The 21,578-nt window shown below is 31.8% G+C and overlaps 1 protein-coding gene across 1 annotated transcript; it reads left to right on the forward strand.

Annotated features, from left to right (window-relative positions):
- The first annotated feature begins 14,927 nt into the window (after nucleotides 1-14,927).
- On the forward strand, nucleotides 14,928-20,523 carry LOC133179407 (homeobox protein ceh-30-like). The gene is made up of 3 exons (XM_061314173.1): nucleotides 14,928-15,773; nucleotides 18,500-18,722; nucleotides 20,080-20,523. The coding sequence occupies exons 1-3, from the start codon at nucleotides 15,338-15,340 to the stop codon at nucleotides 20,357-20,359; spliced, it is 939 nt and encodes a 312-aa protein (XP_061170157.1). The 5' UTR covers nucleotides 14,928-15,337; the 3' UTR covers nucleotides 20,360-20,523.
- The last annotated feature ends 1,055 nt before the right edge of the window (nucleotides 20,524-21,578 follow it).

The raw sequence follows: 21,578 nt of genomic DNA on the forward strand, positions 1-21,578 counted from the left end.
TTAATAAGTGCGATTCTGGGGAGGGGGTACTCTGTGTAATTCGGAACTGGATACCTTGTGTTATTATTAAACTATGGGTTAAAAAATTTATTACCAAAACAAGTGCTCGTGCTAAATACATATCTTTATGACCTTGTAACGCAGCATAAAGAGAATTCGGAAATTAATGCTATTATACTATAGTAACCGTAGAGACAACAAAGTAGTGGTGTATTCATTTCTTTGCTTACTCGGTGTTTATGTAGACTGTAAATTTGATTGGCAATTGTATTTAGGAAATACCTATTACACGGGTATTAGAATGAACCATTTGACCACTTTTTTTCCTTTCTGAAGAAATTGGCGTGTCATTATATGATAATCAACGTTTTAAAGAAGGCTCAAAACGTTCCATTCAAACGGAAAACTTTACTTAAATACTTCGATTCTAGCGAATACCAAAAATAATTTCTGTTTACTACAAATTCTGGAAATACAAATAAATGTTGCAGCTCTCAAAAACTAGAAAAGTATCATTCAGTGAGGCAGATGGAAGGTAATTGACTGCATTTTGAATGGATTTGTCGGAAGCTGCAGAAGTTTGCAATTTGTTCTTCTGTTTTGTCATCATGATAAATCACATTACAAAATCTATAGCAAATTTGGTAAGTGCACAGTTTGTTAAAAACAAAATATAACAATCAAAGTTATTTCAAAACTCATGTACGTTCACGAGTTATCTTTCTTTGTCTATCTCAGTTGCTTGACGCAGAGACGTGACACTCACAGCTTCATATCAAAAGAACTCTTATATCGCTTGCCTCTAAACGGCACTTTTCATGAAAGGTTTTTGGAATTTGCTTTCAATGTTAAGAATTCTTCTTATAAACACAAGAATTTTCATTTTCACACTGAGGGTCAAATGGGGTCGAAAACAACATTTTTAAGCTTCCATAACTCCTCATATATTTTAGGTAATAGGCGGCTAATAGCCAAATTATGTTTTGACAATGACTGCTTAGTGTCCTGTAGATGTGCAGTAAGGTTTTGGAATTTTCATTTTCACCCTGGGGGCTAAATGGAGATCCTAAAACGATGTTTTTTTTCAACAGAAAAAACCCCTGGTTTTTAGAACTCCTCTTATAGATTAAGCAATAGCCAAATCATATTTTTGAAGATGATTGTTGGTGTCCTGAAGATGTGCAAAAGGGTTACAGAATTTTCATTTTCACCCTGGGGCTATAAATGTAAATGTATAACTATAAATAACTCCGATATTTTTAAAAAAATATATTTTTTAATGAAAAACATGTGGGATATGTATTTCTATGCATACCCAATTTCAAAGTAGAAAAAAATAATGATAGCATGTACATGTAGCATATGTATCAACAGTGAAAGATGCTTCAGTTTTTCATTGACAATATTTATGTAGTCTTAGTTTTATTTGGAGACTGCGTTTTCCAACAATCTATGGAATCTTGTGGGTCATAATTGTGCCCCATTATTAGCAGACCTGTTCCTGTATTCTTATGAGGCAGAATCTATTCAAAAACTTCTACATGAAAAGAATGTCTTTTGCTGTGGCCTTCAATTCGGCACTTAGATATACACGTATCGATTTTTATAAAATAGATCAACAAATTCCCAATTGATATATTTAGTCCTACTTTTCTCACTGTCTTTGTCACTTCCAACAAATGAAAACAACCAAGAAAGAGAAAATGTTTTCTTAATGAAATTGTAAATCAATTGAAACCAGTTACTTTTTATAGTTTGTCATATTTACTAAAGAGTACATAAATTTGTATATGTAGATGATATTTGGAGCTCATGAACATGTTATTCAGTGATTTTAGATTAAGATTTAAAAAGTAAAATTAGATTTTAATAATAATTTATTTTCTAAAAGTAATAGCATCAAAACGTATGACTTTTCAACCCTTTCTACAACAATTCATCACAATAAATTAAAGATCGGGTGTTTCGAAATCATACACAACTACTCCTTTAAAAAAAGAGTAGAATTGTTCACTCTTAATCTGATTCAAACAATCTGTTGGAATTCCGACAAGTACATTTTTTTTGTTTTACTTGTTTTTATATATTTTTTGAAAGAGAAGTACTTGCTCAAAAATTTCTTCATTATAAGAAGAAACAACTCTTGCTGTGATTTTCCTTCAATTTGACAGTTATATAAATAGAAAACGATTTAAGAAATACTAGTAATTATAGTGTTCCAAGAAATTATTGAGATTTTTTTCGTGAAATGTTTCTTAAAAATATTTTAAAAATAAAATATTATAGTTTGAAAACAGTTTCTTATCAAATGAAAGTACTTGCTACTTTCTTATTTTATATGCAGTTTTTATGAAACCTCGCCGTTTTCTCTGTATACTTCCGGTCCGCGGATCTATTGATAATGTTTAAGAGCCATTCTCTGTAACGACTTGAACTTTTATATAGGAGCTGTGGCACGCATAGTCTCAGAATTTCTCCAAACTCTCTATGATAAAAGTCTTTGATACCGTAAACTCAAATCAGGCAGAAATTGGTTTCTACGTGTCATGGTTACCATGGCAACATGTCCTAAAGTTTGAAAAATGGCATTTTTCAACATGTTCAGAGTCCCACAGTTAACGTTTGCAGCAAAGCAAACAAGTAGCAATGATTGTTTCTGAAAGTTGAAGGTCTGATGTCTTAAATGCATGATAAACATGTTTGGTAAATCAACTATTACATACGTTACTATGGAAACAAAGAATTCAAAAGTAATAATTTTGCTCATTTAATTTTACAAAATCATACACTTAAGAATAAAAAAAAAATATAGGTTGAAATGCAAGCAAATAATAGACAAAAGATCCTTGTAACATATACCAAGGAAGAAATATGATATTTCTTATAGGTTAGCAATGGTTGCCATGGTTTTAATACCACAAAGGGATTTTAAATTTACTCTCTTAGTGTTTTAGTCTTATCCTATCTTTTTGAAAAGCATATTTCTATATAACTAATGATCAATTTTTAAAGACGTTCATGTGACCCTAATTTTAACATTTCAAAAAATTCAAATTCAATTCTTTAAATAGAGCGTTGCTATGGAAATATGTCGAAAAAATATGCATAAAAATCTGAAAAATATTCTGTTTCCTTGGATACGTACCCTTGGATATAGATTCCCAAAACTTTTATGATTGAAAATTATGAACAATAAACCTGACTTTAAATTTTGACTGCCACCCAATCTCTAACTGGATGCAAAAAGCTGGCACATAGGGTTTAATATTGATATAAAATTCACAAAATCGAACATTTTCCCTTCTTGGTTACCATAGCAACAGTGTTGTATTTTTCAACAAACTTTATCAATATTTGATATTCAACTTTAGTTCTACCAGATAAGTACTATTCAAGGTGATTCAAATAATATATTTCTTGAAAAAAAGATAAGTAAATTCCAAAGGCAGCAAAAAAAATATCACTTTAAACAACTGGTACATTGTTTCCATGGTTACACTCCAAAGTAACAATTAATCCCAATTTTTCTTATGTTTTCGGTGTTGCAAGGTCCTAGGGATGTATTTGTGCCAGTCATGAATTTTACTGTTTTTCCTGAAGATAGTAGCATTAACCCAATCTAAGTAACATATTTTGCATGGTTACACTGTGTTACCATGGCAACCATGAAAGTTATTTTTAGAATAATATTGCCAATACCTAATTACTTAAGGTCAAATATTTTTATGTTTTTTTCTTCGGTTGTTGATTGAGTTTGATCATTTAACACCTATCATTAGTGAATATTGAGCGTTTTTCTGCATTTTTCAGCATCTAAAATGTATTCCAAATGTACCCATGGTTACCACTTACTTAGAGATAAATTCTAAAAAGTTTCTTTATAGCATAAGTGGCAACAAGGTGTCAGGTTTTTGTGAGAATGGTTTGTTTGTTTTTCTTAGTCTTTATTAAGGCTAAATAAAGATACAAAGTAGCTGAAAATCTCAATTTTTCTAACTTTTCTGGTTGTTACCATGGCAACCAAGACACATAGCAACAAAATTTTATTTGATATATGTTTCTGGTGTCAAGTTGTAATAATGGGCAAAGTTTCATCAAAATCGGTGACCATGCGTGGCAAAGAAGTTTAAGTGGTTACAGAGAATCGCTATTAAAATATGTGCTTTTGAAAAAAGAATGTTTATGGTAGTTGTGTATTATCAAAGAATTGCAAAAGTAGCAATACTCCTGAAATACTGAGTATTCCACTGTCTACATACTAATTGATTTACGTGGGACAAAATATTTAAAAATGGAAAGGAATTTGGCAGATGGAAAGAGCTCTTAGGGTTAGGAATGAAACCTAATTTTTCTTCACCTAGTGTTGTTCTTATTGAGCAAATATCCAAGCCGTATTTGATCTGTGAATGCTAGTTAACTTGGCCTACAAACGCTTTTCCTTGCCTGATTTCTCCTTCTTTTTAATATTTTGTATCATACATTACAAAGTAGACGGTGAAATATTTGATTTCAGAAATATCACCAGATTTAACAATACCTTTCTTATACATTATTTCAATAGGTTTTGTTATTTTCAATGGCAGTAATTTTGAACATCAGCAGACAACGGGAAGTTTATTAGATAAATGAGAGACTGTCCAGGAAAAGCATCATTAGAGAGTACGGAGTATTAAATTATATTGTATATATATATGTTATTAATTTAACATTTTAGATAAATGTGTAATAAAAAATTCTCAATAATTTCTTGGAACACAGTTTTCATTTTTACTCGTATGTAGACTCAAATATATCAACTTGAACACGATATAAAAGTCACCGCAGAGTCTTCGACATCTACAGGCATATTCACGAAGGACCGGTACCATATGTCCTAAGAACGTCTAAGGAAATATTTTAGTCTTTAATAAGTTTCTCGAACCTTTCCTAAATTCAGGACCTCGCCATAAGTTCTTACTAACTTTAGGACAACATGAATCTTGTCTTAAGATCATCTTAAGTTTGTGGCGATTCTTATTTTTCTGAGTATCGCAAGTACAAGCAACAATTTCTTGTTCAAAAGTCTGTGTATGAGCTTATGGTTTACACAAGTCTTTTTTTTTTCCACAAATGTTATCCCAAGCCCTCATCTTTGCAACATTAATTACAATGTACGATAATTTGCAGATGTTCTATTTTTTCCACCTCATTAAAAAGTACCTGAATTTTGCACTTGAAAAATTTTAGCTACTTTTATTATTCATAATGCAGGCACGTCAGATCCTTTTTCAAATTGGGAGTTGACTTTTAGTGTAAGAGGGCAGAAAAATGGAGGGGGTTACGTCCATATTGCAACTGAAAGGGGGCCCAGCATTTTAATAAAAATTTCTCTACAGCTAGAGGCTATTTCGGAAGATTAACAAGGGGCCAGCCCCATCCCCTCTCCCGATATACTTCGTGCTGTGAAGAGACAATGTATACTGAAGTCATCATAATTTTTTGTTATGTAATGTATAATATTTTTGGCTCAAATGTCTCCCAAATTTTATATGTAAAGAAATAGAGTGTTCATCGTATTTTAGTATGTCCTAACTTAAGATGCTCCTAAGATACCGTCGAGCTATATCTTATCATATATTCTAAGCTGATCTAACTTTCTTCCTAAGTCATATCATAGGAAAAATCTTAAAAGACATATCTTAAGAAAATTTCGTGAACATGCCTGCTGTTTCATACTACTGACTTAAGGAGGCTGGGGGATCAACAAATTAACCACAAATTAACCACCAGATTTAACTTAATTTTTTAGATATGATATCTTAAGCTGTCAACTATCATTTGGCAAAGAAAAATTTCAAAAATTTTAGTTTTAAAATTTGATCATTTTCTATATCTTCATATGGAGCTCTTCTTCTAAAGGAGATCAATATAGTCTAAAAATGGCCACAACCCCCCAGCCTCTTTAAGACGTTTATGGAAAACTAACAACACATAATATGACACACAGGATGACATCAGCTTCTCAATCATCGACTTCCCCTGGCCTTATTATGTATGATATATTCCACTACCACCTGTATATGGTACATATGTCTCCCAACTGGTTCGCTACATAAGAGCATCTTCTGAGAACTTAAATTTCTAAACAGAGGCAGGCTATTGACAAAAAAATTGCAGGGCCTTCAACAGCCGTAATTTCACAAATTCTATAGTCTTTATAATGACCTTGACTGATTTATGTTTTATGCCAACCGTTCGGCGATTGTTTTATACTAAGTTTGGTTATGGATTACTCCGTTTACCTAATCAATATAGAGGACTTACGTGGGTGTGATCGGTTGACAGAGGATGTCTACTTGTTCTGGACACCTGTTCCTACCTCCGTTGTTTCAAGGGGTGTGTGTTTTCCGTGCTTACGATTCGTATTATTTATTTATCAATTTCCTACCGGATAAACCGAAGGAGACTATAGGTTACCTCTCTGTCAGACTGTCTACCTGCCAAACTTCTTGACTTTTTCTCCATACACTTGCATATATTTAGCTGATTTTTGGTGTGCAAGTCTACTTGATGAGGTACAAATTAAAGTTGCATTTCATTTCACTTCGATTTTGGATGGATTTATGGTCTTTCTAATTCTAAAAGGGAACCATTCCGCTTGGGGTCTAGTATTGTTTATGCAATACTCTCAGAATGCTTGTTTATTATCACTGATCTTTCCATTAGAACAAGCATTCTGAGAGTATTGCATTAGCAATACTAGTCCCCTACCGGCAAGTGTAATCTGGTTCTGTTCCCGTTAAGAATTGAAAATGCCATAATTCCGTCAAAAATTAATGAAGCGGGACGAAATGCAAACTTGATTTATAACTAATCAAGGTAAAGCCACATACCAAAAATCAGCTCAATATCTACAAGCGTTTAGAAGAAAATTGCGGAAAACCCCTAAAAATTGAAAAGGCCGTAATTCCGTCAAAAATCAATGAAGCGGAACGAAATGCAAACTTGATCTGTAACTCATCAAGATACACTCACATACCAAAAATCAGCTCAATATCTGCAAGCGTTTAGGAAAAAAGTGCGGAAAACCAAGTGGGACAGACTGACAGACAGACAGAGGGACAGACAGACAGACAGACGGACAGACAGACAGACAGACGGACGGACAGACGGACGGACAGACTCAGAGGAAACCTATAGTCCCCTCCGGTTTCACCGGTAGGGGACTAACAAGCATTCTGAGAGTATTGCATTAGCAATACTAGTCCCCTACCGGTAAGTGTAATCTGGTTCCCGTTAAGAATTGAAAATACCATAATTCCGTCAAAAATCAATGAAGCGGGACAAAACGCAAACTTGATCTATAACTAATCAAGGTAAAGTCACATACCAAAAATCAGCTCAATATCTGAAAGCGTTTAAAAGAAAATTGCGGAAAACCCTTAAAAATTGAAACGGCCGTAATTCCGTCAAAAATCAATGAAGTGGAACGAAATGCAGACTTGATCTGTAACTCATCAAGATACACTCACTTACCAAAAATCAACTCAATATCTGCAAGCGTTTAGGAAAAAAGTGCGGAAAACCAAGTGGGACAGACTGACAGACAGACAGAGGGACAGACGGACAGACAGACAGACGGACGGACAGACTCAGTGGAAACCTATAGTCCCCTCCGGTTTCACCGGTAGGGGACTAATAAAAATTCTGTGGTTATCAAAAAAATATTTTGATTTGATGCCATGTTTCATCCCATAAATATAGAACCAGTTGAATTTTTCACTAATTTTAACTTTCATGTAGGACGTATCAAAACTTAAACTTCGTGTTTTTTTTATTTTTAAATTTTATAAGTATTCTCATAAATGTATTCAGTTTCATACGGAAACTTTCTAAGCTCTATACATACACAATCATTGCCAAACAGTATCGTTATTTTAATTTTAGATGGGGTTTTATTAGAAGCGAACATCATTAACATCTTTGATAACGGTAAATGTTATTCAAGCCATTGATAACTTTAAGGATTTGAAATTTGTAAGGCTTTTCAATTTAATTGTTCGAAAGCATTTTGAGAGAGAGGCAAGCAAGTTCACATTGCATCCAGGTGCGGGACTATTATGGTAGGATTTGTGGGAGAATTTGAATATTCCATGAAAGCAAGGGTCCACGAAAGTCATTTAAAAGATGATTAAAATCTGGAAAGAATGATTAGGATCGATATTACCATAAATGTACACACTTCCGGAAAATTGCAAGCCCCAGCGATCTTCTCACAAATCTGACATATTTATGCTTTAGCGGCTTTTCATTGCACTATGGACTTTTCCATATAAATGCCTGATTGGGGTCATTTCGATCATCGCTTGTATTTTGTGAAATGAAATGTAAATTCTTTATTGAATGTATGTGTTGGGGTGTTAACTGGCCAACTAAAACCTTTCCTGTTGTCGCATTATTATTCAGAGTCATAATTCATTAATTGCGCTATCACATCAGTTTCATGCGCTGACGACCTCACAGAAAGATATCCAACGTGGTCAGATTTTTGTGTTCCGGTCTCGCTCATTTGAGTCCTACCGCGTTCGATTTATGTCGCCCGTACCCCAGGTGTGAACATTACCTATGCAATTAATACCTTAATTTTACAATTTCCATTCTCATCAGGGGCCCTCATCACTTTAATATTTCATATTGCTACTCAAATGGCGTGAAATTGAACAGTAAAGACCTCGTTTTATATTTATAGACTTTCATTGTCTTTTTTACCGATGCGGGTGATGTATAAAAGTTCAAAATATACTTGTTTTAACTACTGATATGAATCTCAGAACATGATCTTTTGCACTCTCTTCCAAATCGATTTGCAATTTTTCACTTGAACAATAATTGTATCAGACATTCATTTTTTAAGAAGCGAACAGTTTAACAAAAAACGTGTTACGTCTTTATCGTTATTGTAACTACAGGAATCACATATACTAGTATTGTTTACGGAAGTTTAAAAGCTATCAAAAAAATATTAGCAAATAAACAGCCATTTTAATATATATATATATATATATATATATATATATATATATATATATATATATATATATAGATAGATAGATAGATAGATAGATAGATAGATAGATAGATAGATAGATAGATAGATACCACCTTTATAAGGATTTGTCCTTCCTGTTACAATTTTTGTCCACTCTATTACTAAAGTGCATGTTTCTGAAAAAATGGCACTTTTTTAAGCACGAACATTTTTTTTCAATATGATTTACATCATTTTTTAATAAATGAAATTAAACTGATTTTTCTTACCAAGACAAAATTCATTGTTTTAGCGTTATAACTCAAGCTATGAAGTCCAATTGCCCTTACTGTTACCATTTTAATGATAACAGGAGTGACAGTAACAGGATGGACTTTTCTAATATAAGTGAAATATACGGAGATAACGAACAGTATTCAAGCTCAAAAGTCCATTAAACAATACAAAATAGAAACAGAGCAAACACGGACCTCCAAAATATCAGAGATGGGATCAGGATCCATGGAGGAGTGAGCATCCCCTGCCAACCGGTCACGCCGGCCGTGTGCTCCTTGTCATGATCGGGAAATAACGGAAAAATCCGTCGACAATTCAGTGTGTAAATAATGACCTAACAATTAGTATGCAAAACGTCAGTCAGCATTTGACTCAATGATAAATTGTATTTGCTGACAAGGTCATTGCATCGACCATAGAACTTACGAAATACATGTAAATCCCACGTTTCTTAGTATAATGGACTCTTTTTGCGTCATCAAGATATTGAAACCATTTGTTTGTTACTTGGCTTTTCTAATTGTTCTAGCAGATAAAAAATAAAAGAGCTCTTCATTATTACAAAGGTAACAGATATGACATATTTTCTTTATAAACTTCCAATGAGACAAACTTATTGACCTCTGCACCCTTTCCTTTTTTACTTTCAAATCATGGAGCTCATAAACTTGGGACAACAGAAAATGATGAACTATTGAAGGTCATTAGAAGAGTTTCTGTGAAAGGGAGATAACTTTTGGTATACTGGAATAACATAAACTGGTAGGACATGTCAGTTCCTGAATGTTTCATGCACAGTACTAGTATTTAGTGGGAGACACAGTAAAGTATCATTATTAAATTAATCTACGAATGAATTCAATTAATATGACAAAATTGTACATATCTTCATAGGATAGTATTTTTCCATCATAAAACTGAGCATGTTGTAAAATTCCTGATAATGTGACATGACTTATCTCTAAAATTGTAACGAGAATGCATACAATATTTTCAATAAAACGCTTGAGGGATGATTAAAACATAACTTGTAAGCTGTATGATCATGAACATTAATCGACGGGAAAAAATTTCTTTCAAATGAATAGTTTTCTATTATCTGATTAAAAGACAAGAAAGTGGACATTTTTTGAAAATGACAGTTCTAAAATTGATTATGGTGCAAAAATAATTCATTAAGAAAAAGTAAAAAAAGCATGCAGGTTTTTAATTTTTGAAAAAGTTCAGCGCTCTAATTATTTTAATTTGTTAATTGTATAAAAAGAAGCTACTTTTTTTTTCTTTTTTTTTTTTTTAAAGTTCGTTGCCCTTATATCTGTATCGCAGATCAAAGTTAATCTACAGATTGTAGAATTTTAAAAATGCATGTGACTCTTCTGGTATCAACATGGTGGCTTAAATGTAAATGGAGTCTACATAATTTATTGATGGGATTCTCTCATCTAAGCTTAAAAACAATTTTTTAAAAAAAATTTCTAACAGGTAATTGTTCAACAAAAAAGTAGGTTAAGAAATCAAAATGGAATTTTTCCTCTCTTCATTCGAAAACGTACTGGAGCACTAAGACAGGTGTAGTCAGTGATAACTATGGACAGTGAAACCATGTCTAATCCGACATGCACTGGGAGAAAAAAATTGTGTAGAATTTACTTGCGATAAAAATGACATGCCACTAAACTGGCCATAACTTTTAATGCATATCTTTCTGTGTAATTTAATTATCTTATCATTAGAAATATTTGAACAATTTTATAAATATTTTTTCAAAATTCAATAGTTATCATTTTTTAAAGGAAAAAAAAACTGTATCGTGAGACATTGACGAGTTATTAGAAATAAAAATTCATCACTATATAATGCACTACATTGTATTTATATTTTTGTGAACACGATTAAAACATAAAATGTAAAATGAATTCGGATATACAGCTATATGCACAGCTGAATATTGAGAACACAACATGTTTTTAAAAGTATATCTCAAAATTTCACAAACTGGGTCAGATATTGGAGATCATAAAATCGATCAGCCTTTTTTATGGTATTAATCTGCAGCACTTTATTGTAAAACTGTATTTTGTGTTTGCTACTTTTTACTCTTTTCGATCAATTCTTGAATACAACTTGTTCTGCACACATTAAATTTTTCCCACCTTGTTAAAATCTACCTTAACTGTTACAATTCTCCAACACTAATTAGATCTAGACGAAAATCTAACTTAAGTTCGAAATACCTTTAAACCTCAATTTAAGGACATATGCAACGTAGTTTAAACTTTATTGTCTTTTCCCCTGGAGTTGAAGAGTTCCAATACTTGAAGGACCTGTGTGCTACTCTTTTAATGTCTATATATGGTGCTTTACAATTCTTATAAAACAAATTGGGATGAAAAAACGTTTAGAATGTATGTTTAATAATTAATATGCCCCTGGATCGAAAGATCCTGGGGGTATATTGTTTTGTCCTGTCTGTCTGTTTGTCTGTTTGTTTGTCTGTCTGTTGTCAACTTTAACCTAGCCCATAACTATTGCGCTGTCAAAGGTAAGGCTTTAATATTTGACATGAGTGTTCATTATGACAAGACCTTTTCATTGGTACAGAAATTTTTGATCAAGTGACCTCAACTATGACCTTTGACCTACATTTGAAAAACTTTAACATTGGCCATAACTATTGCACTGTAGTCTATGTCCCACTCCAGAACTGTGTTACCATCGGGGGCATAGTGTTTCACAAACACATCTTGTTGTATATTTTTCTTTGAATTATAGAAGAATTTTCAATTGATATCTATTCAAAACCCCTGATAATGCATGCTGTTTTTTTTGTCTATGAACATCTGATGGTGCTATAATTTTAAATTAAGAATATCTTAAAAAATTATCAGTAGGTAAGGTACGTTGCGTATGTCCTTAACACAATCCAAATACATAGCAAATGATATCATTCTATTTTTGAAGCAATGAAATATTGAAATTAGTCACACTGTCCTGCCTTTGACTTAAAAAAGTCATATGGTTTTTAAATAAGCAACACACTCAAATATAATAAATGTGTTTTATGAAATTTATCTCCATTTGCTATTACGTTGACGGCAAATGGAATGCTTAACTCACTACTTTAGTCAAATGAAATAAAAGCCCAATAACTGAGCGAGCATTAGTGGGTATTTGTGAAAAGATTGCGACAGTCAGTAAGCCTCTACGGTATATTAAAAACTAGAGAGTAGAGTTTCAACAAAAGTTAATTACAATTAAGATAGTTACTCGGGGAAATTTACCAAATTGGTATCATCATTCAAAAGGTAGCGCCATAGAACACAAAGTGAACACGGTTTTCCATTGGGAGAAAACAGTTCTCTTCAATAAAGCTAGACTCTCCAGGTCGGACATTGTTATGTGCGTGCAATATCGCTATGTGAAAACATTTGCATCGTTTTTCATGTTCATTTTCAGCACTTAAACAATAATTAATCCCATTTCCAGCACTTTCTCGCCGAAAGGTCTACTAACTAATACAAAGTTCAAATAAACAAGAAATTCAATAAATCTAGATTGCCGTAAAACCGTACTCCCATCTGCCGTAGCAGGGAATGTTTTTAGGAAAAAAACGTCATGTTTGCCTCCTTGCTCTGGGATGCTGTAATCCAATTGAGACGCATTTTAATCACATTAAACTCATTTCATTTGTTATTCCCGGATGTGTTTTTATTCATGAAATTCATTCCGTAATTACAATGATCTTTTGCGGTTTCAGTCATTCATTTTAGCTAAATATAATCATCAAATTTATCATATTCGCGTCTAAAGGGTATACCAGATGAAAACATTTTCCCAGTTTCTTTTTAGAGTTATTTAATGATTTTTTACTCAATTTATGAAATTATATCATTAACATATTTGTGGATAACACAATGAACAACAAAAGGAATAAAGATACCAAAGATTTAAAACATTTTGCAATAATGTAAAACATATTAATACATGTATTTTAGATTTAAAAAAATATATCTATTCGTCTAATTTTTTCTGAGATTTATCTAAAAACCTAGAATCATTGCATGCTACAAATATTTTCATAAAATTAAAAAAAATATTGATTTGACCTTTCTTTTTCTGCAAGATTAATAAAAATTAAAGTTCACCTCCAACAAAAATTTATCGTAAGTGTAGCATGAAAGCGTCAAGGATTACAAAATTTAAAATTCAAATTCGAAATCAGTTACATTCATACAGCTCAATGCGGAACTCTAATGAAAAGAAACTATCTTTCGGGTAGGTAAAATTCAATGTTGACAGCAACATATTTTCCCCGTGGGACTTAATAAAATCACCATCATTTCAAAATGTCTCTTTTACGAGCTTCAACCTCCAACAAAACGGGTTTTAATCTTGAACGGATCATATATTCATTTCACCCCTATGTGAAGTAGTGTCGTTCATAATACGATAATTGCAGCGAGAAATCGCACAAAGACTGCACATCCACGGACTTAATAAAAATAAATCCGATTTGAATATCACCCTTGTACCTTTGAAATTAATGTATTTAAACTAAACATATGGCAGAGCAATTTAAAACGCGAAAAGTGTGGGATTTTAATGTTACTACGGGGAGGAGCGTTCGCCACCGAGCACATGTTTGTGTCAGAGGTGCAGGCAGTGACAATGGGGGTCACGAATGGACGCGAATTGAGGTCGTAATTCTTGACCTCCTAAAATTAATTCCAGCCTCTTAGGTGGTCATATGCCGATTTTTTCTACAAGAGGACATAAAATTTTTGTTGTTTTCTTAAACATGTTTATCCTAACATTTTATCTTCAAGGATAGCCTTTCTTTTTAATGGTGATTATAGTTGTAAAATTTCATTTTTCTCCAGCATCTTTTGAGGAATTCTCATTGTCATAAGGATATAAATTCGATCTTTGAACCTATAATACTCTGTTTGATTTCATTCTGGAAAGATTTCTTGATTGATAAATTCATTATGATATTGAACAGATATGTAGATGAAATCTGACCACAAAAAAGCCTGAATTATTGTAACAAAAAAAAAGAAGGTAATTTTGAAGTGAAGGTTTTGAATTTTTTCTTCTAAAAGAGTAATGACAAGAATAATATTCATTATATTAAAAATACTAAGATTAATATATAAGAAGAATTTTAAACCAAAATATATCTAGAGAAAGGATAAATTTAATTTCCTGCTTCGTGTATAAATTTCAACAAGTACATGTATTAACTAAAAAAAGTTTGGTATATTAAGAGGAGAGAACAATTTACCTCGGACTCAATCCCAAATTCTAAAGCTCAATAAAATGTAATTACAAAATTGCATGATTGAAAGAAATTGAATCTGCCAATATAAAACATTAAATGTCGACACAAACCCGTTAGCTGCTACTGAAAATAATGTTCTTTTTATCGTTTCTGTGCGACTTCAGTCGCCATCTTAATCACATGATTTCATTTCTAATGAAGTTGATATTCCTATCATGGTGGCACGAGAACGGACCGAGTCCCCGCCCACTTTGGCGAAATATATTTCATTGGGTACCATCCCATTCTATGATACATTTTAGGTTTTGTTTATCTTTGATAGAAAGTGAAGAATTTCATATGAAGAAAAGGTAAATATATGCCTGTCAAATTTCCCAATAATTTAAAAAAAAGGTTCGTCCTACCCGCACCATCAATCTGACCAAGCTTAAAGCCATCGTTATTCATGATAAGGGTTTCGTTGTGTGGACGTGTTAATCAGGTTGTATATTTGATGCCCAGTTACACCCCATTTTCCTGCTTCATTGAACAGGTATCATACCTATATCAGGGGAAAAAAGACAGTAGGCTATTTCAGGACCCTATAACGTTCATCACGGCGATGATTCATCTCCCTCTTGTGAATAAAAAACTCCGAAAGTTATGTTTCTTAAATTGTTTGTGAACATTTAAGAATTTTTAAAAGACTGGGATCTAAATTTAACTATGGACGAAATTAGGTTAAAAACCGAGCTGTAAGAAAAATTAGAATCATGTCATCATCTAGTTCTCCAGTGGAACCCAAAGACTCAGACAAAAATGTTATTGTGGATAAATCTGATTCAGAAGAAGAAACAGAGAGAAAACATGACGATGATAACAGTGATGGGACAGAAGAAACAAATTGTTTCCAACCAACATTTCCAATCGTGCAGAGACCTATTGCAGCAACTCCAAAACGTTCCTTTCTCATCACAGACATTCTTTCCGAAGATAAATCTTCTACAAAACCTTGTTCAGCCTTCAGGCCATTGAGAGTACCGCCAGCGCTAGTGAGTACATGTAACAGCAGCTTTAGTCCCGTCAGTGCTTCTCAACATTGTCTGAACTTTTCCTCTTTAAAAAGACAGAAAAGTGAAAATAAGACATACGATGATGACGACGAGATTGATGAAGATGATGATGAAGATGACGATGACAGAAATAGCGGTCAGTGGAATTACTTTCATATAAAAATCAGTCATTATTTTATTTATTTCATAATAAATGTTTTGGATTCCATGGTTTACTTGATGGCAAGATTTAATCAAAAAAAAAAAAAAAAAAAAAAAAAAAAACCACCTCGAAGAATCTGATTTTTTGTTCAATGAAACATATTTATTCTCCAAACCGTAAGATTAAATCTGTACAAAAAGATTGTTTTTTTAACTTAAATAAGTAAGATTAAGCTGAAATTTTTGTTGGTAAAAAGCTTTACAAACTGGGTGAACTTTTGTTATGTCAAATAATATTTAAATCGAATGTTAAGTCACTTACTTAATCCATAGACAGTACACTAAATAAATTATAAATATCATTGTAATATGAGATCTATTTTTCTATTTTTTTTATTAATCAAGTATTCAATAGGATTAAACGTTTTAACAAGCGAGGAACTTTCAGAAGGAGAAAAAGATAAAATTAAATCCAAAACACTAAGAATAGGAGGATCTAGTAATAATAAAACAATTCTTTTAAACTACATTGTAACTTATTTAGCTAGAGGGAAAACATGTTTTCGGCAATCAGGAAAAAAAACACTTCTAAGTATAAAAACTGAAAGATTAAATAAAAAAGAATAAATGAGATAGCATGCTTTGTTTTATTAGATTAAAAAGTTGACAACATTAACTTGGAAACATACAAACATGATAATCATATTAGTTTTGAAAGATTTTTTTGAAAGATAACGCAATCTGTCATTCAGTCGTTGTAATAATGATTTTAATTTTGAAATACTGCTGATAACACATACGTCATTTTTAATCATATAATTTCAAATGAAGATAAAAATCATCTAAATGCAAAAATAGGTATATTTTATAAAGTTATATATAATTGTATAATTTATGGGCAGAAAACAAGAAATGTCTGAATGTCTTGTTCTGAGCTTGTGTATGTTCGCCGTGTGTGGTCGTATTAAGATGTTTCCATGTTAATATTAACAACTACTAAGCACATGTTTAGCTTTAATCAAATAAACTAATGCTTTAATTTTCAGCTCAAGTAACAACACCTTGTGTAAGGCAAGCAACGACACAAAGGCAAAATGTTTTACTATGCATATTATGAACATTTGGCTTAAGTCACCGGATATTGGTGCACATTCTTGAAATATAAGGTCAAATAGTGTGGAATTAAACAAGTTAAAATATCCAATTTAGCAGATATTAGATTGATGTATATATAAAATCAATTTATTTCATTGCTGTTTTAAAACTGAGCTTTGGAAATGTCTCTGATTTGCAAAGATTGTAAAGCCTTCTATAATTTTTGGTCGACTCTTTTTCCAATTTGCAAAAAAAGGGATATTGATATTAAAGTGGAATTACCCCTAGATGCTATGATGATGTTCCAAACGATATAACTATAATTATATCATGCCCTTGTGTACTTTAATGTTATACAATAGATGTGAAAATAACGAACAGTAATCAAGCTCAAAAGTCCAATGGAACGATATAAATTGAGAGCAGAGCAAGCACGGGCCTCTAAAAACATCAGAGGCGTGATCAGGTGCCATAGAGGAGTAAGCATCTTCTGTCAACCGGTCATGCCCGTAGCGTGCCCTTGCCATGATCGGGCAAAAGGAAAAATCCTTAGGCAATTCATTATGAAAATAAAAGCCTAACAATTTGAATGAAAACGTCATTCAGCATACGACTTACCGTATTTGCTAACAAGGTCATTGTACCGGACATAGAACTTGCGAAATGTTGATTCTAAACGCGACTGTTGAGATCCTTGCATCATTATCTTATTTGTCAAAAGCTTGCCTCTATTTAAATTTTTTTTACGTATAGTATAACATGCTCTTGCGTATCGAATCAACTGGGAGACATAAACTCCATATGCATGCAGGTCATAGTGGTATGTTGCTACATAAATAAGAGAAATTGACAATAGAAAAGCTATAGTTATCGTGTTTATCGTAAACTTTTATTGTTTTTTTTTATTTTGACTTTTTTAGTAACATCTTTCTCTGGTAAAATATCCAAATATGAAACAGATGTGTCCGACTCTGTTGTGTCTGAAAGGTTTTATTTTCAGTTCAAATGGATATATCGGATCAACGTAGATGTCAAATTAAACATTCTTAATCTTTTACCAAAAAATGTATGGGATTACGTTTCAAATCAAATGCTAGTTATATACTTATTTTTTTTTAAAAAAAATGTTTTAGCATCTCTACAATATAACTGCAAACATAACTTTACTGGATAAAATTGAAATTACGTTTGACATTTCTAGCCTTTTATACCTATTTACATGTAATAACGGAAAATATTATCATATATTGTTTTGCAAAATGTACGCATTTAACGTATTTTTGCTAGCAATAATGATAATGCATTTTCCTTTGTTTATCGTTAGTTTACTTTGTAATTGCATACTTGTTGTAATTTCCAAACTCTTATTTTTCGTAAAGGCCTTTTCGTATAACATTATCAGTCTATAAAAATGAATTTAATGAATATGAACATGCATTTTAAAGTAATGAAAGATAAATCGAACTTGAAATAATAATCAAAATACATTATTTTACAATCACCACATCTTATATTTGCTTTGGAACAATTCTTTCTAATTTTTGGACGTTTTACCTTTTTTCCAGTATTCATGGATACATGTATATTCGAAAGTAATAAAACCTTCTACTTCTTCTTTTCCAACAGAACCCAATCGAGAATCCAGTTCGTCACTGGACGATTCTTCGGGTGGAATTCTGAAACAAAAGAAGCCAAGAAAAGCAAGAACAGCCTTCACTGATCATCAACTGAACAGTCTGGAAAAAAGCTTCGAGAGACAGAAGTACCTGAGTGTTCAGGACAGAATGGAATTGGCCTCCAAGCTGAATCTGACCGATACTCAAGTCAAAACTTGGTATCAAAATAGAAGGTGTGTAATGTGTACTTAATTAGGAATTATTTAGTACTTTAAAAAAGGCAAATAATAAAAATTAAAGATTTTAGAATATGTCTTTCTATATCAAAATTATAGCCACAAATACAGCATTGTTGAGATTTAAAAAAAGATATCGTTCAGTGTACATAAAACACGTAGTTTTACTGATCAAGGATTGGGAATATGTATGCTATATGAGTAAACGTGTCATTGAAGGAATGCAAAGTAAGAAATGAACAATAATACTGCTCATGGAGAAATCACATTTCCTACTCTTTGTATTGCGTTCTTAATTAAATAAAGAAAATTCTTTGTGTATCATCTGATTTTATTTTCAGACCAAGTTAAGCACTTATTGAGCAAGAAAGTTATTTTATTAATATTCTCTTGACTTATTTATAACCCCACTTACGGTATGTTAAGAAATGCATTGAAGAAAAGTTCGCAGGGTACAATACTATAATTCTTCAATATTCCTTATGCTTGATTTATCAGGTTATTTTCTGTTTCATAAAGCAATGTAATTTGGTTGCATTTTTCTTCTTATAAGTAAGAAAATCGTCGATAACGATCCAGTGCTCCGCCGCTCACGAGTTTTACATGGCTTTTATTGAATAGGTAATTAAATAGGCACGAATAGATTCATTCTCACCAAGATTGAATTATTGAAGAAAAATATTCAATATGAAGAAAACAGCTTCTAAAATTATAAATTTGTATGGAAAAATATGCATATTATTATTCCAAAAATAGCTTTCTTTTTCCTAGAGATGTTATGGTAACCAAGATTTTTTTTTTAAATTGTACAATAAAAATATATTTTAAACACAGTAAAAATGTGTAATGTTAGGAAAGGATTTGATAAAATTTATTACTTGTATTTATCAACGTTATTTTTACATTAAATAGAATTGGTAAATATATCAAATATTAACTATTTTCTGCCTAGTGTAAAGATAGATTTATAAAACACATGTATTTAGAATATTAACAATTGACTTTTGTATATGTTGAGTGTGCATTGAATATTCCATAGTTAAGTTTTAACTCAAATGTTTGCTAAATAAATATCGAAGGAAAATTATTGAACTATGTTCTTGCAAATCACATTTTAAGTTTATTTTTATTTATATCAAAATAAAATATTAGAAATTTTAGAAATTAAAAAAAAATTATTAATGTTTGCATTCACATGTTGACAATGATGTTTTTTTTAAAATTAAAATAAGTAATTCTAAAATTCAAAAAGGTAGTCTTACTGATATAAAAAGAAATTGAAAGTAATTATATGTTTTTTTTTCATTGTTTTGGGTAATCTGTTGTATTTCTGAATTGAATATTAAAATTTTAGAACAAAATGGAAGCGACAAACGGCTGTAGGTTTAGAACTCCTGGCTGAGGCTGGGAATTTTGCTGCCGTTCAGCGCCTCATCCACACAAATCCATACTGGTTCAGCTGTCATCCGCAGGCATCCTCCATCATATCCAACATAGACGCCATGTATTACCGCCATAATGAAACGTCACTTACCCAAAGACCAACACTACCGCGCATGCTCTTACATGGTATTCAACAACATATCAATCACATGTCACCCAGTAACTCATTGTTTTCAGAGAACAGAAATTAGGAGGGATGTGATTATTTGATTGATTCAGAGTAATTTACATTTAGTATCTTTAGCTGTTCCCATGAGTTCGGCTTTACAGTTTCGCTGGCATCACACTGCTTTTTCTGTGCTGAAGCCACTTGTAGCATTTTTGACTATATTTTAAGAAATCATAATGTTACTTTATGTGGTAATGACTCTAGTTGAAAACCTGTATCATGATTGTAAATTGAATCATATGTTTTGCATTTCATGTGAAAATAAAAATATTTATATGTCGCTAAAACTCCTATTTGACTCTTTTTTTCAAATCTAAAGCAAAAATATTAAAACATTTTTAAACGTGTTGGTTATTCATTTACATGTATATCTCCCCCCTCCCGTTTAGCATGCTCAAATTTTATATTTTAGAATTATTTGAGAACAGTTCGAGTGTCATTTCCTAATTTTTGATACTAAATTAAGAATTTCCGTCCTTTCCTTAAATCTAAGAACTACGAAACATTCAAAGTAGGATGAAATTATTTCACCCGCCAGCTTCTGTTGTGAAACAGTAAACTTGTCATTTTCTTCTACGCCTAAACGATTAATAAATTTAGGCTGAGAAAAGACTGTGCATCTTCTGAAGATAGTTTCATGTTTCTACAGTATGACAGAAGGATATTTCAACATAGCAAAAGAAGCTTTTAGTCAAGGAAAAAGGCTTAGCTAGAAGGCCATTTAAACCGATACTACAACATAAATTATTTTCAACAATATTATTGTAATAGGTTTTTTGTCTTTGTAAAGATTTCACTTGTCAATATTATAAAAAGGGAATAATATTTCATATCATTATTAAAATGCAGAGTCACAGGTATTGTGTTGAGCGTCTCTGTGCAAAGCGTGTCACTTCAGCCTGATATTAATCTTATTTATTTTACTGTAATTTGCAAAAGAAGCCCTCAATGTCAAATTCATAGATAAAAAACATTTTTAAAGAAAAAAAAAGGAAATTCAACATTTGCAGGTAAATTCAACAGCATATCTTTTGATAATGGCAAAGTAAAAATATTTCTCAGACAATGCCAGGAACTGCAAACTGTTAATGTTTTAATGTAAAATATTTAAAAATATATATATAGAATTGAAATGTCCCATAGCGATCCCCTTAAGTATAATCTTCTGAAGAAATTATGCCTAATTGGAAAAGCTTCTGGTTACAATTTCATTTAAAGATCTATAACTATAAAACATATTT

Source organism: Saccostrea echinata, unplaced genomic scaffold, assembly GCF_033153115.1.
Source record: "Saccostrea echinata isolate AGI-Se365-2 ecotype Australia unplaced genomic scaffold, CSIRO_AGI_Sech_v1 ptg000004l, whole genome shotgun sequence".
Classification (NCBI taxonomy): Eukaryota; Metazoa; Mollusca; class Bivalvia; order Ostreida; family Ostreidae; genus Saccostrea; species Saccostrea echinata.

Coding starts and splice junctions, on each gene's coding strand:
- LOC133179407 (XM_061314173.1), top strand. CDS start 15,338: ATGTCATCATCTAGTTCTCCAGTGGAACCCAAAGACTCAGACAAAAAT. Junction 15,774..18,499: donor TGACGATGACAGAAATAGCG/GTCAGTGGAATT, acceptor CTTTTCCAACAG/AACCCAATCGAGAATCCAGT. Junction 18,723..20,079: donor ACTTGGTATCAAAATAGAAG/GTGTGTAATGTG, acceptor TTAAAATTTTAG/AACAAAATGGAAGCGACAAA.